This window comes from Pygocentrus nattereri, chromosome 21 (assembly GCF_015220715.1).
Source record: "Pygocentrus nattereri isolate fPygNat1 chromosome 21, fPygNat1.pri, whole genome shotgun sequence".
Classification (NCBI taxonomy): domain Eukaryota; kingdom Metazoa; phylum Chordata; class Actinopteri; order Characiformes; family Serrasalmidae; genus Pygocentrus; species Pygocentrus nattereri.
Genome location: NC_051231.1, coordinates 20,808,621 through 20,831,699, shown reverse-complemented (window position 1 = coordinate 20,831,699; position 23,079 = coordinate 20,808,621). Strand labels below are relative to the sequence as shown.

The window sequence follows — 23,079 nt, the reverse complement described above, 5'->3', positions numbered from 1 at the left end:
CTGGACCTGATTATGAATTCACAGCACAGCACAGCTATTTCTGAGGATGATGAACAAGCAATGTGGTGCAATGACGAGCAAGACACTTTAGCTCATGCTTACAACATTTGCATTCATGCTAGTCTGCTGAACTGTCACAGGCCATTACTAGTCATTCAGATTCTTTTGAATTCAAGTTTATTTTATTATTTAGTGCAAATAATATTAGAAAAACATGGTCAAAAAGAACACAACTGGTCAGAAAATCAAAACAAAAAAGTGGGAGAAAACTATAAATCACACAAAAATGACATTCTCAGTATGTACAACACACTAAACCTGTTCATTTTGAACTTACAATCGTTACTATTTTCTCTTCAAAAAAGGGCCGTGGTCATTCAAAGTTTGAAAGTCAATTCCCTTTGCAAATACTTTGCATAATCACAGCAAGTCTGAGTCCTTAAAGGCTTTGTCACGCAAAAGGCGCAAATCATCTCCTGGTTTGTTGTAAAGCCAGTAATTATGTCCTTGAACAACTAACTAACACACACAGACACATTATACAACCAGCTACTTCAAAAAAAAGGTGACTACTTTTAAAAGTAAGTAAAAGTATATCTGTGACAGAGCACTACAACCTCAGGCTATGGCATAGCCACGGCATGGGACAAGCTTGCAGTAGTGGAACTGGTTTGTTTGGTTCTGTTTCAGATAGATGACAGTGCACTTCATTTATGGTCAATCACATGTTAGAGCACCATGGCATATAGGCCTGCAGCCTTGGTAAATTGGCAACCATCCAATAATATTGTTTTTATAATGTTTTAACAACACTTTCAATACCAAGCAGTTTAGGTGGATTTGGAGCAAACTGCAGACACATTGTATTTCTTTAGAAAACTATTTAAATGTTTTGCTTCATCAAACCTGAGCCCTTCTGTTTCTTTTAAAAATAGAGTCAACAGCAAAAATGTTCAAGTTGCAAAGAGAGAAACAGGAAAAGAACGTGGATGCGAAGACTCGCAACAGAAAAAAGAGAAGCTGTAGTCAAATACTCAGCGATTTCATTTGCATGCATCCACATGAGCAGGAAAAAAGGAACAGCTTTAAAGAAGAGAGAGTATGCTTGAAAACTTTTTCCCAACAAAATCAATTTCCCTCCATCTGAAACCATTTAAACATGTTAAACGAGTGAATATGAACACTACTCAAGTCTTAAGGCTTAATCTTTGCTTCCCTTTGTTTTAAAAATAAATAAGACATTCAACTCAAAGAAACTGGTCCAAGAAAAAAATGTAAGCGCAAAGTACTTGACAGCAAACAAGGCCAAAAGTGCAATATTTATCCAGTAGCAAATTTCACAGCATGCACATGAACCATATTGGATAGATTTCTTTTAGTGGAGAGACTGTTGATAGGTTGAGAATGCATCTGCACCACAAACTTAAATGGCCTGCTAAACGATCTCACATCGTCTGATGATGGAGATCCTTCAAGTTCTATTTGAAGGCAAGCTTTTAGAGCACCTGTAAATGAACTTGTTGTGTGCAACAGGGCCGGGCGATACAGTTCAATGTGGAAAGTGCAGGATATGATAGACCATAAAGTGCCAACGTAATGAAAATGTAGTGATTTCAAAGTTAAACTGTTTTGTTGATGCATATTAATGAATATAGTGTTAAGATATAGCCCAAAGCTAGAGCACCTGTAAAGCACATGTTCAGTCTTATCCACAAGGGCCGGTTGCAGGTTTTCATTCGAGACAAGCAGGAACACATATTTCCACTTGTTTAATCAGTCTGTTTGTCAGTCTGTTTTCAAACTACTGATCAGGTGTTCTCTGCCTTAAAGCTTGCAGCTACACCAGCCCTTTACAGCTGAGATTGGACACCCCTACCGTATAGAATTTTATAATTAGTTTTAAAAAGTAATCTAATTAATATAGGAATATATGTTGAATTAATACATACTTACTGAGCATAAGATAGTTCTATAAGCTGGTGGAAATTCAATGCACAGATAAACAATTTGAAAAATATCAAGTCTTGGTTTAATGCAGTGATTCTGCACAATTGTGATGTGAATTTTTGTCTGTATCACCCAGCCCTAGCGCACCACCAGATCACCCATAGCCTTCTTTACATTGTCACCTTAATTTTTCCATTTTGTCCCTTTCATTTGAAGGCATTGTCAATTCGAATGTCATGGTCCGATCTCAACTGAATCTGCTGATTTTGAGCCTGGAATCTAGGAATCTACATATTCCCCACCAAACGCAGACTTAGGCTAAGGGTCATATTCAATACACCAGTCATTACATTTGTAAACTTCTCAAAGCTATATATGTCAATAAAAAGCTTAAGAAAAAATAGTTAAGAAAAGAAGCAAATTTACTTTGTTAATTGTCTGTTTTTGTTAATTTCAGTAAAGCGATTGGACTGAATTAGGCCTCATGTAAGTGCATACAAGTTTGCCATGCTGCAGAATCTCAAGTGTTTTACTGTATGATCAGATAGATCCCTGCCACCATTAATGTGAAGTTTTTTTCTTTTACAATAGTCCATCCATAAATCCCTTTTACTAAGTAAAATCTGTATAATATATATAATCACAGAGACATAACAAATGTCACAACAAAACCTAGCTCAAAATCGAGCCACAATAAAAGAACATCTTAAAAAGAAATAATTTAAAGTTTCATTTGATCTCTCTCATCAAGAAATTGCAGGGTTGTACAATGGGCAAATGAACCACAAATCCTAAACCTTCTTTTCGGAATCCTTGAGAATCAATAAATATATACGTATTATTATTTTTTTCCCTTCATTGTATCCATTAGCCGCAGACGTTTTGGCTATGTCTATCATCATGATCCAGCGTAGTGTGCAGCAACCCCACTACAACTACAACATCCAGTGATGGCTCTCCATCACAGAGTCTACACATCTTCAGAGCAGGAGAATCTGCAACACACACCCCCACTGTGGGGAAAAATACCTCCCTTTGAGCAGCTGGGCATCTCCAACTCACCAACCCAAACGCAAAGACAGACACACCTACATGCTCCTCAACAGGCTCCACCATAAAAGTCAGATCCCCTTATAGGGACATCCCAAAATATGTCTGTTGATCAGTCTGTGCTGTATAAAACACTGCCTGTCTGCCTCTCTTCGCTAGCGGCTGGCCTCAGAGCCACCCAAGCTCAATTGGTGCCAATCGACCCAGTGCTGGCCAGGTGCGAGGTTCTTTAAGGGAATGAAGGCTTCGCCCAGCAAAGTGTTCTCCCAGAATGCTCCTTCACTCAAAACTCGAAGGTGAATTGACCTCTGGTTCAGATCCCCACGTGGTATCCCATCATAAACCAGCTACAGGGAGACAGTAATAATGCAAGCATTAGAAACAAAGAGAATATTTCAACAGAAAGTCATGAGGAAGTAATCTGAAAGCAGTATAACAGTGACAAAGTTCTCAAGAAATCTACTGTGTATTATATGAGTACGACATAGAACATTGCTCCTATTGTCCAGTTACACATAGTGGTCATCATCATTCATTACCATCTCATTGTAAGTGGGATTGCATGTGCGGCGAGCTGCCTTGGTCTTCCTCTTGCTGGTTTTCTGGGGATCAGGGAGCAAATACAGTTTGACATATGGGTCTGGATCCGTCCCGTCCTGCAATGTTTGCTGTTGAAAAATATGATGTAGAGGTTACACTTTGCAACACAAGTACATATTGTTTGAAAAAACATAACTTCATAGAATAATGAAAAAAAAAACCCACACACACACAACTATAAACATATTCAGTAATTTTAGACCTTTTCTATTATTACATTATTACAATTGGCATTTTCAAAGAACTAAAAAAAAAAAAAAAAAAAAAAAAAAAAAAAAAAAAAAAAAAAAAAAAAAAATCACACAAATACAGATAGAAGGTCTAATTCCGAAAGCTACAATGCGCTACCTAGGAGCAATCACTCACCCCTAAAACTCACAGGCTCATATTAAGATGAAATATAATTAATAGGCTACTGTGAAAAACTCACCAGGCCTCGTATGTGCATGACCATAATGAAGAGCTTGTCACTCTTGTAGGAAATAGAGAGCTTCACTTCACCTGCAACTTTACCGGGAACTGCAGCCCAAGATACTTCTGCAAGAGCAGAAATAGCACAGTTGAGCAAACTTAGCATCTGAAGTCTATTCGGACTGGTTTAGTCTTTCAGTGTAACACCTGTAATTACATTTTTTTTTATAAAACTCTTACATCTGGAGGACCAAACTCTCTCCTTGTAGGGCAAGGAAGCTTCTATTGAGTTGTACTTTCTACAAACCCAGATTGTGTCATTATTTCCTTAAAATTTAAAGTTAATGATATTATGATGATATGTGCAAATGCTATCCCAGTGTAGAGAGGATGGACATGGAAGTTCTACCACCCAGAACAAGTAAATAGTTGAAAGACTGTTCCAAACCATCCACCCCTTCACAATTCATTTGACATCAAGTGTTTGATATGAATACATAAGCTAGGATGCTACATATGGTGAGTAGCAGCTTTATAAAAAAAAAAAAAAAAAAAAAAAAAAAAACACCTTTCTTTCCCAAGTGGGAGGTGACATCTGCCATTCAGACATTCGGACTGGACTAAAATGATCAGGCCACCACTGACTTTGTTGAAAAAATGTAGATAACTTGTAATTATCTCAGGGGAGGAGAGAGAAAAACGTTGACATGGGTGATCTAGACAGACATAAAATCGCAGAGTAGCACCTGCAAAAGAGGAAATTACTCCAGGACCTCTTTCATATGTAATCCAATCAAAATCTGGCTTTAGACTTGTCTGATGTACTTCTATATGGGTGTCTGTGCAAAGGAGCAACACGTTTGCAATTTAAGTTGAATTCCTGGACTTATATCTACCATTATTAATACAGATAGGGCAGAAAATGAGAAAATGACTGGATATACCAAGTTTAGACTTCATCCCAGATTAATCAGATTAATTGACTTTTACACCAAATACACAGGAATTCTGGAACTTCTTAGCCCAGCCAGAATTGAGTTAATCTCTGACTTGCTTAGTCCCCTTCAATATTTAACTAGGTTTAATGAACTACTAGAGTGCAATGAACCACAGGAACACATATACACCCAGACTAAATCACTGTATGCGATTACAACCTGCCATCAGCAGAGGTTGGCTGCCATTTGTCAGGTTGTTTCAGCCACGTTGCACTAGCAGCAACTGATAAGATCAGGTTAAATCAAAGTGCACTCCCTGATCCTCTGTTAGACTGCATCACATGATTACATTTACATTTACGACATTTGGCTGACGCTCTTATCCAGAGCGACTTACAATTTGATCATTTTACACAAGTAGGCGAAGGTAGTGTTAGGAGTCTTGCCCAAGGACTCTTATTGGTTTAGTGTAGGGTGCTTACCCAGGTGGGGGTTGAACCCTAGTCTACAGCGTAGAAGGCAGAGGTGTTAACCACTACACTACACCAACCACTCCACACCACTTACAGTGTGTGGTGGTGGATGAACCTTAACCTTTGTACAGGTCAAGAGGATGATTCACGAGGATGATTCACTACCAAACACAAGGATGATTCACTACCACATGTTTTGGGAAACCACAGGGAGCATATGTGTGTCAGTGTTTGTGTGCACGCTCAAAAAATATGTGAGAAAACATGTAATTTCCGTTATGTATTTTAGCTTTTCATGTCATGTCGTTTAGGGTATAAATTAACTAGATACACAGATGTGTTGATACAAGTCATTTTACAAGTAATACACAGCATGTTGAACTTGAATGATTTGGCAAAAGTCTAAATTACACAAATTTTCACCCCAGATGTAGATGTGGTCAAGACATGTTCTTTGCTTATTTAGATGAACTGTGGTGCCATGAGGGTAATGTTGCTAACAAACACAGGTCAACAGTCTCCTAAAACATTCTCTCAAAACATGCTCAAAACTTCCACTCCACCTATTTGAACCATGTCTCCGTTAAGCTTGTACAGACTTGTCAATGTGCTTTAGGACTCAGTATGACTGTGTACTAAAGCACATATGTAGCTGTATAGCTGAACGCTGAGAGCAGCCATTTTAGACAACAGGTGATGCAGCAAATTCAACCTACCCTTTGCACACATACACATCAAGCATGTGGAGAAAAGTTTTATACATGTATTTATATAAAACTTTAGTGACTCCTATTGTTTGGTGACAAAGTTAGCATTGTAGCTCCAGCACTGAACTAAAGCAAAATGTCTACACCAAATATATAAAATGTCTTGGCTAGCCAAATTACAAGGGTAAGTGGGAAAACTGTGTAAATTGGATTTTTTTGCCATATCATTTCTTTGCATAGAAGTGGTGTAAAGTATAAGGAAAAAAAATGTGTGTGGGGCAGTGGGGGGAAGGGTAAGCATCAGTGCAGACGTAGAGGAAGCAGGAAGAAAAACAATTCACCTGCTGGTTTGTTATTAAGTGTATTTACAGCAGTTCCTACAGGTCGTTCATCTCTTGGTAGAGGGTGAAAGAAGGTGTAGACCAGGTCACACTGCAAGAAGAAAAGGCAAAAGCAGACAGACATTTAGATACCACAGCTGAGAAACTGAAACTAAAAACTCTGCAACAACAAAACAATAAATCAGTTAATCTGCAAGCAACCTAAACAGGATCTCAAAAATGTATGAACTGCACAGAATGGGCACATTCTTTTTAGACCCTCCATAAGGCAGAGGCGATAGTGGAAGTGGAAGTGGAAGTATGCCGATTGGCTGGTCTCAGTAGCAGCGTCATCCCAGTGCTGATAGAGCTCTGTGGGAGGGATGGAAACCCTGTCTGCCCACAACACATGGTCTATTCTCAGAAACATGTGGCTGTGTTCCAGGAAGTGCAGTCCTCAAACTGAAACCAATCGCTGAAACAAGCAGCTGTAGATCATTTACATGTTTCATGACCTTCAAGGCCTTTCATGTAAGCAGTATGATAAGGGCATGATCCTAATGTGTAATTACTTTTATTTACCACTCATAGCCACATTAGAGGAACAGCAATGGTAGACTTATTATCCTTTGACCAAAGGTAAGGTGAAACGAAGTACATCAAATAACATATTTCAAAGGCTGATGTGATTCATACGGGGCAAAACAAACGCATTATCACTCATCGGTGTTTTACCTATCAACATTAACCACCCACTAGAGCCAAGTAAAGTGCATGGGAAATAACAGAGATGGAAATGTTACCTGAGCCACCTCGGGGGCAGCGTGGATCAAATGCCACACATACCCGTTGAGTTCATCTCTCCTCCTGTCTGCCATGGCCTCCCCACGAGAGCGGCCAATCACAAAACGACTGGGGAAGCTATGGAGACAGCACAGCGTAAGACAGAGAGTTTGCACATTATGAATGTGAGCATGACAACACAGCACAAGAGATAGTGGCAGCACCAGGAGCAAAGCTAAAATGTTTGTCTAGCTTTTGTTCCATTTGGCTGATCTGGTCCAACCTGTTTTAATCAAACATATTTACTGATAACAGAATGTAGACCCAGACAGAAAAGTTTCCATTGAAATTAGAAGTCTGAAAAAAAGTCGTTTTATGTTAACAAATTTGTGGCCTGATAAAAAAAAAAAAAAACAGATATGCAGTTATTATATGGAGTAAAAGAAATTAACACAGTCAGTAAATGATAGATTTCTCTACCATAAATGACTTGTACAAGAGCACAATGAGTAATACATGTATTAGAACTCGCTGATAATATCAAGGCGTATTATAAAATGTATCATAACCTTATCTGGTGACCTTATTACCGTACCTGGGCAGTTTAGAAGAAGGGAAGATGAGGCGCAGTTTGCTATGCAATTCATGGAACTCCTCAAAACTCCTCTGAACCACTGTCACCCCCTGCTGGTCTTCCCGTTCCACTTTCACCACATATGTCTAGATGGAAGAAATCAAGTTGCATACATAATCAATCACTCAATAGAAAAGGCAATATTTTTTATATTTGTTATATTTTTATATTTGTTAAAATGAACCCTGTTACATGAATACGCATGTGTCTTTGTTTACATTTTTCCACCTTTCACAGTAACACGAATCAGTATCTGCGGAATACTTACATAACCCTTACTGGGGCTGTACGTTTTAAAGTGATTGCACACGAACAGGTTGCAAATGAGGCCGTCGCTCTTCACCGTGTAAACCCGTGGGGCAAAAGAAAGCACAGGCCGCTCCTCCGAGGAGGCAAACTTCATCTGGGCCAGGTTATGGATGAAGAAGTTAAGCTTGGTGGCCACGCTGCCCAGACTGGACTCTATCAATCTGAGAAGAAGAAGTGTCAACTACAGATTTTATTCAGTGTCCTACTCCCCATCATGCATTGCAAGAATTGGATTTCAAGATGTAATGTAAACTGCCAGATGTAGTGGCCAACTGCTAGCTGAGAATTCTGAAGAAGAATCTGTTCTCTCTTATTTAAGGAGCAATGGCTAAGTGATCATTTATTTTGCTTTCTAACCTGGTAAAGTACATAGTGGCATCCGCCTCGGACTCATGCGGCCGCAGGGCATCATAGACATATTTTAGATCATCTAGATCAGACAACTCAGGAATGCCACAGGACAGCATCTGCACACGCAAAGATATGCACACCTTAAAAACACATGCATTCAACTAGACATTAAAAGAGACAAGCAAATAACATGCAAACCTTTAAGCAAATAAAATGCTTGTTGACACTTGATCTGCTTTCCAATAGCTCCACACCAAAGACTAAACACTAGTGCCAGAAACTAGTCTGGAAAAATGTAGAAACGACCACAATTTTAAAAAGTACATTGCTTTACAGCTCATCGCAGTATCTGTGTTTTATCTTATTTTAAATCTCTCACCAGCCCCAGCAGGTCGAGGAACAGATGCGCATGTTTCCTGATGAGGTTGTATGCCTCACAACACAAATCCACAAAGTCGTGGAAGCGGCTAGACGGCTTGTCACCACCATTGATTACATATGCCATGTCAGATGTGAAAACAAATGGAGCCCGGTCCCTGAATGACAGGAAGAGAATATCATAGTTACATTTGGATAACTGATCACAACTAGGGCTGCCATTACTCTATTAAAAAAGTTACTGTCAATAAAGCAAGCACTGATTAGTTTGCAATTTGATACTGTTGATCTCTCATAGTTAGAAACAAATGTACACAACCATCTTTATCTGTTTTCAGCCACTTTTTTTAAAAGGCTTACTTTCTATTTATAAAAACCTATTAAAAAGCTTTTGAAATGCTATGCATGTTTTGTTATTATGCAGTTAAAAGGGAATTTCACTGATTTTCAAAGCTTCTGAAATCCCAATCTCAATTACTGAGATGTAAATAAAATCATTCTGAGTGTAAAATGCTCCTTTCAAGACTAATTCAAAATTGTTCACAGTGATGGTGACAGGAACCAGACATCTAAAGAGATTAATAGCTCTAAAAGCTCCCTCACAGAAAGTTACACATATTTTAACAGTATCAACAATACTTGTAGAAACTCAAAATAATATGTAGGTTCACTGAAAACCTTGATAAAATGTCTATATTTTTGTTGGAGACATTGTGACTCCTGGTTCCTATCACCAACACTGTAAAGAAATCTAAGCTGGTATGGGTCTCTAAAATTTCACATCAAACCCCTCTGAATAACTGACCCTGTTTATACCTGGTCGCTTCATACGTCTTGAGTATCAGGATTATGTCTGGATATAAAGGCCAAGCCACATAAATGTAAATGCACCCAAGATACATGGAAAACAGATACAAATTTTGATCACTCAAAGCAGTTCACTGAGCAGTGGACTGAGATGCACTGCTACAGTATTACATTATATTATATAGTATTATATATTATAACAGTAGTATATATGTTATAGCAGGGTAAATGCGCTAGTCTCTCCAAGACACAATTGTCAATCAAAACCCATTCCAGTAAAGCCAAAACTTCTCCCAGTGCAGTACATCACTGGGCACACTACTGTGCAAAACAAACCATAGATGACTCACTTGAACTGTGCAACATTCAAATAAATATCTAAACAGGTTTACTTGCTGGAAAACAAACAAATTTGCATATTCTGACCCACACAGCAATCAGATCTCAAATCAGTCTAACCAGTATAAATGCATGTAGATATAATCCAGAGTTTTACATCTCATCGACGGAACTATGCAGGAGCTTTGAAAACTCAATGGAATACCCTTTTAAATCAAATTTTATTGGCCTAAAATAATCAAGTAATCAAAACATATTCTGGCATATCAAAGGGAAAAAGGCAGTTTTCAGCAATCCTGCTTGGGCTAATCAGTTTTGAACTTGCCCACCTCTTTCATGCTCTCACCGTTTGATGTTGCCAAACATCTGTGCATGGCCCAGGAACTTGCCAAAGTCAATATGGAACATGTGGCCGCTGGTCTTCAGCATGATATTGTCATTGTGGCGATCACAGATACCCAGGATGTAGGTGGCCACACAGCAGCCTGCGCAAGAGTAGATAAAGTTCTCCACTGCCTGAGGAACAAGAAAAAAAGGCCTATTACAACCCCAATTCCAATGAAGTTGGGACGTTGTGTAAAACATAAATAAAAACAGAATACAATGATTTGCAAATCCTTTTCAACCTATATTCAGTTGAATACACTACAAACACAAGATATTTAATGTTCAAACGGATAAACTTTATTGTTTTTTGCAAATATTCACTCATTTTGAATTTGATACCACGTTCCAAAGAAGTTGGGACAGGGGCAACAAAAGACTGGGAAAGTTGAGGAATGCTCAAAAAACACCTGTTTGGAACATTCCACAGGTGAACAGGTTAATTGGAAACAGGTGAGTGGCATGATTGGGTATAAAGGGAGCATCCCTGGAAGGCTCAGTCATTCACAAGCAAGGATGGGGTGAGGTTCACCACTTTGTGAACAACCGTGTGAGCAAATAGTCCAACAGTTTAAGATCAATGTGTCTCAACATGCAATGCAAGGAATTTAGGGATTTCATCATCTACAGTCTATAATATCATCAAAAGATTCAGAGAATCTGGAGAAATCTCTGCAAGTAAGCGGCAAGGCAGAAAACCAACACTGAATGCCTGTGACCTTCGATCCCTCAGGCAGCACTGCATTAAAAACCAACATCATTCTGTAACGGATATTACCACATGATCTCAGGAACACTTCAGAAAACCATTGTCAGTGAACACAGTTCGTTGCTCCATCTACAAGTGTAAGTTAAAACTCTGCCATACAAAGCGAAAGCCATATATCAACACCACCCAGAAACACTGTCGGCTTCTCTGGGCCCGAGCTCATCTGAGATGGACTGACACAAAGTGGAAAAGTGTCCTGTGGTCTGACGAGTCCATATTTCAAATTGTTTTTGGAAATCATGGAGGTCGTGTCCTCCGGGCCAAAGAGGAAAAGGACTGTCTAGATTGTTATCAGCGCAAAGTTCAAAGCCAGCATCTCTGATGGTATGGGGGTGTGTTAGTGCCCATGGCATGGGTAACTTGCACATCTGTGAAAGCACCATTAATATTGAAAGGTACTTGCAGGTTTTAGAGCAACATATGCTGCCATCCAAGCAACATCTTTTTCAGGGACATCCCTGCTTATTTCAGCAAGACAATGCTTTGGAATTCTTTGGAATGTGTTGCAGGCATCAAATTCAAAATGAGTGAATATTTGCAAAAACAATAATGTTTATCCATTTGAAAATTAAATATCTTGTCTTTGTAGTGTATTCAATTGAATATAGGTTGAAAAGGATTTGCAAATCATCGCATTCTGTTTTTATTTATGTTTTACACAATGTCCCAACTTCATTGGAATTGGGTTGTAATTAAGCAATGATATTAATGACATTTAACAATAGAATTCAGTGAAAGCATACTATAATTGCATTAAGTGCACAAAAGCAAACAAAAGATTTGGCAAATGAACCTGTAACAGATACAATTAGATTGCAGTCATCATACAGAACTATACAGTTTTAAAGATGTCTCAATTTGACCTTTACATCTGAGAGGCTTAGACCAACCAGATGGCTGAATATAAATCTAAGTACTTTCAAACAAATCACAAACTCTGCAGAAGGTAACTTACTTTCTCATACTCATCCTCAGTAGGGTTGTGTTTCTGCAGCCAGTCAGCCAGTGGGCGATCTTTGAAGGAGCCGGTAACTCCATGCTCTACCTGGATCTTTCTCAGAGTTTCAGCATTGGGGATCATCTCCACCATACCTTGGCAAATGAATATCATACATACGAATTGCAATTTAAATGAGCAGTCTAGATTTTGGGACAAGCATGCCTACTGGGGCTTTCATTGTTTCACTGCACCCTAAAAGAAGAAATCACTTTTTGCGCAATCACACTGTGAAGGGACAAAGTGAACTTCGGGCATAATGGTTTGATCTGATCAACTCATAAAACAGTCGATACATTCATTGATTAAACAAATGATTATTAGTTGTAACCCTACATGCTAAATCGACTGTCAAAATGAGCCATGGGCTCACAATGAATGCACAAGTGCACACAAATATACACAGAGTCTTTACCTCTGTCGCGGCCAGTGGAGAAGCAGCGGAAGATAACCATCCTCATATCCAGCCCCTCTTGGATCCAGATCTTATTCATGATACGGATGATCTGTAGCGTCAGCATGTCCTGCCGCAGGTCATCTCCTGACTAGGGAAAGACATGGACATTAGCTTCAATCCTGATAGATTCAGCAAACAACAGATCCGACAGGCTTAGCAACAGGATGGAAGATAGAGAGGAGGTACCTTGAAGATGACGTTGATGTTGTCTCCCAGCAGATCCTTGTTCTGGAAAGAAAGCTTGAGGGGCACAGCGTTGGAATTGAAATATGAGCAAGACTACAGGGAGTGAGACAGAAAGAGACAAAAAGAGGAAAATAAAATGGAGACAGCATGAGTAGGAGGAAAGCAAAGCCTTTCTGTTTTATTTGTATTGAGCCCTGAAGGAGTGATGGACAAAAGACACACAGAAATGGACATGAAAGCACACATTCAGAGTAGGGTGGTTGAATATATAATTTGTTAATTCTTATTCTGATATATGGACACAATGATTTGACTTTTTAACATGACAAGAAACCAGTCTTTGTCCTCCTCAGTTAATTCAATTATAATTACTATAGTCAATTATAAACGGCTTACCAAAAGGCTACTGCCCAACCTCAGCAACCATTTTTTCATATTCTTTCTTTGCAAAATTACAATGATAATTTTAGCCTCATCACAGTAAACGTGACAAAGGAGAAAGGTAGAATGTTTTATGAAAAACTGGCTGCCATGCTACTTGGTATCAAGCTTAGACTTTATCGTTTTTTTTTCCTCAACAGTTCATCACGTTTGTGAATATTGCAGACATGTTCATAAAGAAATAGGATTCATTTAGTCTATTTTGTGTTACAGGGTGGACGCTGTGTGACAGACCCTGTCAAAGACAGAGAAGACAACAAAATATCAAGGTTACAGAAAGGAAAAAAATTACCAGCTTTGGATCTTGTGAAGGTTCCTCATAGTATAATTTAATGTGAGATGGCACTATTCTTAGAGCTAAAAAGGTGGTGTAATTATGTAAAAAGCTAAACTAAAGGGGAGAGATAAATTATATTTTTCTTTTTTGTTGTATTTTATGTTAAATTTATATATGTACTGTTAATTTGGATATAATATAATCTTTGAGATGGATATTCAATGACTGTCTACATGGACATGTGAAAATGCTAATCCTAAAAGAAAAAATAAAAACAAATACAGAAATATTTTCCACTACACTATGAAAATTATGAACTTAAGTTACATTTCTGTCTCTAATATAAGCCATCAAATGTTTTGGACTCAAGAGGTATTCTTTCACAGAATTTTACAGAATCAGCTTATAACCTATTTCAGCATTCATAAATGGATTTGCCACCTTCAGAATGATGCATCACATTACAAAACTCTCCCTGACATACATGGTCCCTCTACCTGTATGTTAATGCCCTTGACGAGCAGAGCAGGGTTCAGGGGTAGGCGGCAACTGCTGTTGATGGAGAAGAACTGCTTGACCTCATCCAGTCCCTCTCTCAGAACAGCCTAGAGCCAAAACACAGCAGAACACAACACTCACCATGATGACAGTTTGCACTCACAGCTAAAAGCCAGCCACATATAAACAGCTTTATAGCCTCAGAAAAACCTGGACTTTGTGGCGAGCAGAGAAAACTGCGAGAACAGGTTGATGTTGATGTGAACAAGACAGGAAGTATGTCCGACCTGTCTAGATGAAGGTGAGGCATCACGGACGCGTTGAGCCACTTTGGCTAGGATGTTGACCAGCCAAGACTGGCGGTCAAACTCTTCCCGGAGGCCTTGGCCTGAGCAGCATAGCAGAGCAGCCAGCAAGTGCTGATAGCGTACGCTAAACTGGGAATCCTGGAGAGCATCCTTTAGCAACCTGTAAAACATATAACAGGACAGGGCTACACAACTGCACGGCTTACAGAATAACACTCAATAAATGAGTACATGATAATACTTTAACTTTCAGCAATTAACATAATTCAACAAACCATTTGTGCCCAAGCTTCAACTTCCTGCTGATGTCTTGAAATGTTGCTTCAATACCGCCACATAATTTTCTTTCAGTTTTCTTTGAATTGTACCAGGCCCTCCTGCAGCAAAGCACCCCCACAACATGATGCTGCCACCCCATGCGTCACAGTTGGCATGGTGTTCTTTGTCTAGCAAGTCTCTGTCTTCTTCCTTGCTGAGCAGCCTTTCAAGTCATGTCAATATAGGCTATGTTTTATTGTAGATATAGATACTTTTGTACCTGTTTCTTCCAGGATCTTCACGAGGTTGTGTGCTGTTGTTCTTGGAATGATTAGCATTTTTCATAAATTCATCTCTAGGAGACAGAATGCATCTCTCTCCTGAATGGTATGAAGGCTACGTGGTTCCATGATGTTTAAACTTGCATATTATTGTTTAAACAGATGAATGTGGTACCTTCAGGTGTTTGGCAGTTGCTCCCAAGGATGTACCAGACTTACAGAGTTCTAGAACTCTTTTTCTGACGTCATGGCTGATTTCTTTTGATTTTCCCATTATCTCAAGTCAAGAGGGAAGAAGTATTGCCACAGGTACACCTCCAATTAATCATTTAATTTAATCATTTAATCAATTAATGATGTTAATTAGCCTATCAGAAGCTTCTAAAGGCATGATATAGTTTTCTGGAATGTTCCAAGCTATTTAAAGGCACAGTCAAATTGGTGTATATAAACCTCTGCCCCACTGAAATAACCTGTTGGTGAACATTTGTTGGAAAACTTGCTTGTGTCATGTACAAAGTAGATGTCATAAACAACTAAAAAACAATAAAAAACTATACTTTTGACATGGAATCTGTGGAGGGGATCATTTTAGCAACTTGTGGTCAAAAAGTGGTCAAGGTAAAAGTTTCTGAAAACTGTTTTCTATTATATTCTATTAAATATGAGTTATGCCACAGGGTGAACATAGACATAGTAGCTATGGTGTAAGTCATCCTTTGTCCAGCAGATGGTGCTATGAGTAGGTGAAATAGGAGGATTATGAATGTCAGATGTTTATTATGATATGTGCTGTCTTGGTGGCAGACACTGGCCTCAGATGGCCAGACTGTTTGTGTTTCATTTCAGATTGACTAAGTATGGCCATATGACACTGACAGATGTGGGCACATGTGCGCACATGACCTGATTCCAGTGTGCTAGATCAGCGAATAGCATGTACATTTCCATGTGGCAGCAAAAAAGAAAGTGGACACACCAGAAGAGGCAGTGGGCGATGCGCACATCTCCAATGGCTCTCCGCAGAAGAAAACGCACTAGTGGACTGTCCAGATAACATTCATACTTCAGGGCCTGGTACAGGGGATAAAAAACAAAGTATTAAGAGGTAGAAAATAAAAGCAGCTGTACATCTGTGAACACATTTGTATGTATGCATGTTAGAGCACAATGCAAAATGTGAGTACTACAAATACAGTTGTATGCAAAAGTTTGAACACTCCCAGTTAAATTACACTTTTTGCTGATTTTCTCACCTCCTTTAAAGGGAACAGATTTAAATATGCATTTTGTTTGCAAATTTTATTATAAAATTATTAGCTGTGTGTAACATATTGCAATAACATCAAACACAAAAAATGTGGCATAATTGTGGCAATATATTTTGTCTTTCATTTATCCGTCAATATATTACAATCTTACAAGTAAATAAACATAACTGCATTAAAATGTGCAGTAAAGGATGTGTAATTACTTTCATTAATGTATCCTGTAATTTGTAGGCAAAAAATGCACAATTGTGCATTATTAATACTGTTTATTCATTAAATGTAACAATTTTCAGAAAAATAACACCCATGTTATAACCACTGCATACTACTGTATAATATACAACCCTAGTGTAAGTGTATGTGTGTGTGTGTGTCAGAGTAAGAGTGAGAAAAGAGGTGAAAAAGAGAGACAAGCATGCAAAGCATATGCTACCTGCACCAGCTGTGGAAGGAAGTCCAGCAGCTCCGGGTCAGAGATAGAGTCCATCCACTGGACTGCTGTGCGCCTGCACTCCTGATCTGGAAAACTGAACATACGTGCACGCACACACACAATTACTGTTTTTATACAATGTCAAAATGTCAAATATTGGTCTCATATGATCACTATACATATACACCAATCAGGCATAATACTATGGCCAGGTCCTTGTTTCTACGCTGATTGTTCATTTTATCAGCTCCACTTACTATACAGGTGCACATAGTAGTTCTACAATTAGAGACTGTAGTCCACCTGTTTCTCTGCACACTTTGTTAGCCCCCTTTTACCCTCTTCTTTAGTGGTCAGGACCTTTATAGAACAGGTACTATTTGAGTGGTGGATCATTCTCAGCACTGTAGGAACGCTCGTGCTGGTGGTATGTTAGTATGTGTTGTGCTGGTACGAGTAGATCAGACACAAAAGTGCTGCTTGAGTTTTTAAACACTTCTGAGAATAGTCCACAAACCAAAAAAAAAAAAATCAAGCCCACAGCATCCTGTGGGCAGCATCCCGTGACCACGGATGGATGGATGGATAGATATAGCACAAGCATTGGAATAAAATCTCATCTCCAAAAAAATTACTTTAGAGAAGTAAAAAACAGACACAAGGTTTCATTCCCAGAACAATGTTACATAACCCCTTAACAAAATATACATGTGTTCTGTCTGTGTAAAAACCTGAAACATGCCATTCTTGTTAAAATTAAAAATAAAAAGGTACTTTACAAAGTCAGCATCATTTTGTCTGTCCTGACATTGTAAGATTTCTGGTTTTCCTAAAAAGTCAGGACGTACAAAAACACACACAAATCAAAACAACCATAACTCACTTCTGCTTCAAACATGTAAGTCAGACAAAAGAGATTTCAGAGAATCACTGACAACTGCTGAGGATGCAGTTTATCCATCCAACAGGCCTTCTGCACTGCACATTTATTCCACTGGACCCGTCTAATGGTTATTTCATGAATAGCCCAGGAGCCAACACATGCAGCCCAGTCTGACTGCAGGTGTGAACAGTCAAACAAGCTGCCACTTTGGCTAAAGGGAGAGGAAAGAGGAGCCCTTACGTGGCGTGCAGCAGGCCTAGGGCATCTAGGTGGTTGGTACAGGACCACTGGCGCAGCAGAGCATAGATATCTGGCAGACACGCCCACTCCCAACTGGGTGCACTGGCCAGGATGAGGGGCAGCCGGCTGCTGTCAGAGTGACAGAAGTAACGCTTCTCCCACAGCAAACGTCTGTTCTCTGGAGTCAACCTGGAGAGAGAGAGAGAGAGAGAGAGAGAGAGAGAGAGAGAGAGAGAGAGAGAGAGAGAGAGAGGGAGAGAGAGAGAGGGAGAGAGGGAGAGAGGGAGAGAGAGAGAGAGAGAGAGAGAGAGAGAGAGAGAGAGAGAGAGAGAGAGAGAGGTGTGAGACGGAGGTAGGCAGGGAAGCAACAGAAGAAGGAAACGGAAGGAGAGAGAAAGAAAGGGAAGAGAGTTAAGAGGAACAGAGAGAGATAAAGAGAGAAGGAAGGAAGGAATTAGAATAGTGAGTAAGAGGAGAGCAAAAGGGAAGGAAAGGAATGAGAAAAGGTTGTGAAAGAGAGCAAAAAGAGATAGACAGAAAAGGAAGAAAAGGTAAGAGAAAATGAAAAAAAGATTGAGAGAGAGAGAGAGAGAGAGAGAGAGAGAGAGAGAGAGAGAGAGAGAGAGAGAGAGTCAAAGTCTTCCAAACATTTCTAGTCATTTGATGCCACACTAAGGAGGTCAGAAACATGCTCCTGGCACTGAGTCCACATCTGAAGGAGGTTATAAAGAGGTATTGCACGTGGGATTTGAGGCTTTCTAGAAAACAGAACACAGAATGTTCTTCAGAACTCATAAATACTGTTAGCAAACAGTCACCTGCAACAAGCTCAGCTGCAAGACTTCACATTAGCTTTGTTAACTCTTCGTGAAGTTTACTGCCTAAAGTAGTTGGTGGTTGACAATATGAAGTACCATAACTTGCATAATCTAATTTAATTCAAATAAAGCAATCTCGTCAATGTGCAACCAAGACAGGTGGTTCAGGAAGAGCCCAGTCTTTGAAACCACAGATCATGCAAACCTTTGGTGTCCCAGTTAGTTGCTCAGTATTCAAAAGGAACCATGCAAGCATCTGATCATATCTGGAAATAGGCTGCATCACTTTGAAATGGACAGACTGACAAAAACAACAATGGTGTAAACTTGTCACCTTGGGAATGTCTGGAAAATGTCCACAAAAAATAAGCCAGAAATTCTGGCAACCATGAGCTGAAATCTGACTATATCAAAAAAGGGAATCTAAAGTAAACATATTGCAGATTTCCTGCTTAAGGCCTGTAAATCCTGGCTCAAATGGTTCCTGATAAGGGGCTCCGCTTCGGGAGATAAACAAACATCTAAGAAAACTCCAGCACATGAGCAGCAAACTGCAACAGCTAATCAACAATCCAAACAAAGTGAAGAATTACAGCAAAGGCAAAGCCAATCTACCATAAAAAGCCAAACCACAGAATAGTAGACACTTCATGTTTCACTAAATGCATAATTGGGCTTGACCAGTAAGAACATTTACATACACGCACACACACACACGCACACACATACACGCACACACACACACGCACACACACACACGCACACACACATTTTCTTCTTCCCTATTGCCAAAGAACTTTGACAATGCTATTACTTTGCTTAATATCGTCCAAACAAAGTACGGGCACAAAATTTCTAGAGAGGAGAGAAGTACTACTCTGCAATGTCTTCTGGATTTTTAAGCGCTAGAGGGCACTCCCAAACGAGTCCAAGGTTAATGGGTTAATGTGGAGCATTTGGGCAAAATCATAGTTCCTGAACACAAAATAGCATAAAACATTTTAACACAACTGTTATATTTTAGCGCTTTTGCACTCCGGTTATAGGAGTTAACCACGCCTCATGTATGTTTATGATGTCAGAGATAATTTACCCCTATTAATTTTGTACATGTTCGTTTTGTGGTAGCTTGCACATGTCTGCTCACTTTGGCCACAGTTCCCTGTCCTCGACACTGCAGCATTTAGAGTTTCCAATATATCTTATTAAGCCCATCAGCAACTTATCGAGTCCTTCACATAGGCACAATAGATGTTTTAGAGCAGTAAAAAAACAGAAACTACTGCAAGATCAATAGATCAATATCTCCCTGCCTATTTGAGATCCCACAACAGGGTCAGTTATCACTTGTTTCAGAGGGACTGAATCTCATGTAGCCAGTATTCACCAATCACCAGCCATTCTTGCTGCCTTACAAGCTCATGTTTTGGGAGCAGTTCCATCTCCAGGGAAGACAGCTGCAGAGCAGGACCCTTGAATCATATTACCACCCAGGCCTGCTGAGCCCACTCCACACACATGCACATTACTGCTCCTTGAGCGTGGGGGATGGGCCAGAGTACAGCATATGAGCCCCCCTGTGCTCTCTTCATTTGCATTTATGACTACATTTCCCAGAATTCACTCGAGAAGGAACTGTGGATTCTTAGTCTTAGATGCATTAATCAGCCCATATGGTGAACAGCATGCAAAATGAACAAACAAAAAGGGATGAATATATGGGAGAAAACCCATTTGCATCAAAGAATCACTTTACCCTAATCGCTCTTTGTTTTGATATTTTGACCACAGCTGCTTGGGCAGCTAGTATGAACAAACCACTGAAATCCTGTCACCATTTTGCATATTAGAAATGCTGAGTGTAAGCTAGACTTCTCTATAACAAAAATGAATGGGAATTCAAAAATGGTAAATGAAAGAGCTCTGTACCAAACATGGTTTGTCCTGATTTTCTCTGCTACATACTAAATTGACTCTATACTGGATTACCAAATAACCCAAATAATTGTTTATAATTCTTTACATTGTGAAGTCATCACTATCCCATGTGTAATATAAAACAGTACCTCATGTGCAATACTCCATGTAAATTTCAGACAAAATATCCTTACAATGTAAATATGTTTTATTTATTTATTTATAACTCTTTATTTTATTTTTTTTGTGAAGGATAGTTTTTATATTTTTTATCTTATTTTGTATGTTTAGTTCTGATATACATTGTCTATATAGTAAGTAACAAACTGTTAAAAACCTTGTGAAGTACTTAAAGTTAATTACTTGCTTGTTAATTCTATCCTTATTACTTGTCTTATTCTTGATTATGGTGCTGTCTCCTTTGCTGCTGTAACACTGAGAATTTCCCCGTTGTGGGACTAATCCTATCCTATCTTAAACCAGTAAGCTTTGACAAGTGTGGTAGCCAAGTTGCTTTGGCAGTAGCAGAGTACATTAGAAGTAGAAGCTGGTGTTATACATACACTTATATAAAGTGTTGAAGTTTAATGGTAGACTTACATTCATACTTTTACTTTTTAACCACCCTGCAGTTCAGAGGATTCAAAGACAATCAGTAATTGAAAAATTCAGCGCAGACCCACAGTTGCTAATATAGGCAGACTACTCAATGATGCACGACTTCAGAAATCTATGGGTGCAATGCACCCATTAACAACTATACAGAGAAGACTCAAATAATATGCTAATATTATTTGCAATATAGTAGCATATATTAAATGTTACAGAGGATACTAGGAATAGCTGTAAAGGAAGGTAGGTTTCACCAACAAGAAACAGGGGTGATATCACTTTTGTAAACGCCCACCACCCTTCCTAGTTGACTTGAAATGTTGGAAGACATGAAACTCTGACATATACATAACAACAAACGTTTTTTCAGAAAGTTTCCACATCTGGATTATACATTAGTTATCTAAATTATTATCTAAATAAGCAGCTCATCTAGTCTGACATGACATGGAATGTATGCTAGTTTAAAAAATGGTTATAACCCTTCACTTCTGTTCCCTTGAATGGGGAATAGGACTCTCAACATTGACATTATAACAAGAGCAGAACCCTTATTGGTACTATATAGAACCATTTTCCTCATTGTTCTAAATAGAACCACTGGCTTTACTAAATAACTCGTAAAGAACCATCTTTTGTAGGGTAGAAGTGGTGTAGGTTAGAGGTGGTGCCATTTCGCACATAAAGTAAAAACATGCAGTAACACCTCAGAAGTATCAGGAACCTTCAGTTACTGAGGAAAAATAAACAGAAACATTTCTGTATCTCTCTGCTGACATAGCAGTGCCGGATAAGAGAGCAAACACACAGCTCAAATGGTCAACCTTTGACCTGTACGCCAGCAGCAATTCATGACGAAGTATTTCCAATCTGACAGAACTCAGTCTGCAGTAAAAGCTGAGCAGAGTGCAGAGCAGAAAATATTACTCGACAGACTTTACTGACTGAAACTTATGTATTTTATACACCCATAGGTACAATTAGAAAACACTGAACACTGACTCACATTAATTATACATTTAATCTAAAAAAAAAAAGCAGAAAATTAAGCGGTTAGATTCAGAGACTACAAAATTACTAAATGATTTGTTTATTTATTTGGATTGTACTTGTGTTTTAAGGGGCCCAAATGTTGAATACAGTGGCATTTTTGCCCTTTGCGCCTGATTATTTCTGACATAACCAGAGTTTTCACAGGCAGAAAAACAGTATGGCAAAAAGACTGAAGGAGTGAGATAGAGAGAGAAAGAGAAAGAGGGAAGGAGGACATGCAGGCAGAGGAGTGGTGAAGGAAGAGGAGCCAGCTGGGAGGATATCCACATCAGCTGTCTGCAGCTGGAAGTAACAGAGAGAGCATTGTGCAAGAGAAAACCCTGCTGAGAAGCAGATAAGCACCAGCATTTAGCCACTGAGAGGTACAAAACAATATATGGAAAAGCCATTAAAGCCTAAAATATCCAGCTTTATCCTGTATAATATTGATGAGCAGCTGTTTAGTAATGGCTCTAAACATTGCATATGGATCTTTCTTCTTGGAATAGTTATCACTGTGCAAGTTGCTTATAAAAACTGTGAACATTTATTTGTATTTACATAAAAATATATAATGACATATAAACTACTCTGCGTCTGATTTATGAAACTCGCGACGTGAAAACAGGAGGAGATTTGAGCTCAAACGATGAATCAGCTTCAGTGCGTGAAATCAAGCACCATCATTTACATGAAGTATGTCGAGTCACGGGCTGTGCACATGAGCCGATGGCTTTGCTGGTAGGAGGAGTTTGGCACCACTCCCCCTACTGACCAAACTTTATACTGTTAAAATTATGATGACTGGAAATAATAAAATATAGAATAAACGAAAACATCTTTTTTTTTTTTAACACAGTTGAAAGATGCGACCGTGTAGTGTGATTACTCTCCTAAAAAACATCTTTAAATGCTGTACTATGGCACAGTATGAGAAGACTCTGCCCTACTCTGTATTTTTTGTACACAC

At 39.0% G+C, this 23,079-nt stretch overlaps 1 protein-coding gene across 1 annotated transcript in view; it reads right to left on the bottom strand.

The window, feature by feature from the left end:
- Positions 1–199: 199 nt before the first annotated feature.
- The window catches only part of pik3c2b (phosphatidylinositol-4-phosphate 3-kinase, catalytic subunit type 2 beta), a 61,322-nt gene continuing 38,442 nt past the window's right edge, over positions 200–23,079 (bottom strand). Inside the window, exons 16-33 of the mRNA XM_017694690.2 lie at positions 17,731–17,919; positions 16,608–16,701; positions 15,883–15,977; positions 14,344–14,524; positions 14,056–14,163; positions 12,841–12,933; positions 12,613–12,742; positions 12,156–12,292; positions 10,394–10,563; positions 8,903–9,059; positions 8,530–8,639; positions 8,132–8,333; positions 7,825–7,949; positions 7,250–7,367; positions 6,468–6,558; positions 4,028–4,134; positions 3,537–3,665; positions 200–3,344 (exon numbers count right to left, since the gene is read on the bottom strand). Of these exons, the coding sequence (XP_017550179.1) occupies positions 3,153–3,344; positions 3,537–3,665; positions 4,028–4,134; positions 6,468–6,558; positions 7,250–7,367; positions 7,825–7,949; positions 8,132–8,333; positions 8,530–8,639; positions 8,903–9,059; positions 10,394–10,563; positions 12,156–12,292; positions 12,613–12,742; positions 12,841–12,933; positions 14,056–14,163; positions 14,344–14,524; positions 15,883–15,977; positions 16,608–16,701; positions 17,731–17,919 (2,428 nt within the window). The 3' untranslated portion in view covers positions 200–3,152. The remainder of the gene's footprint in view (positions 3,345–3,536; positions 3,666–4,027; positions 4,135–6,467; positions 6,559–7,249; positions 7,368–7,824; positions 7,950–8,131; positions 8,334–8,529; positions 8,640–8,902; positions 9,060–10,393; positions 10,564–12,155; positions 12,293–12,612; positions 12,743–12,840; positions 12,934–14,055; positions 14,164–14,343; positions 14,525–15,882; positions 15,978–16,607; positions 16,702–17,730; positions 17,920–23,079) is intronic.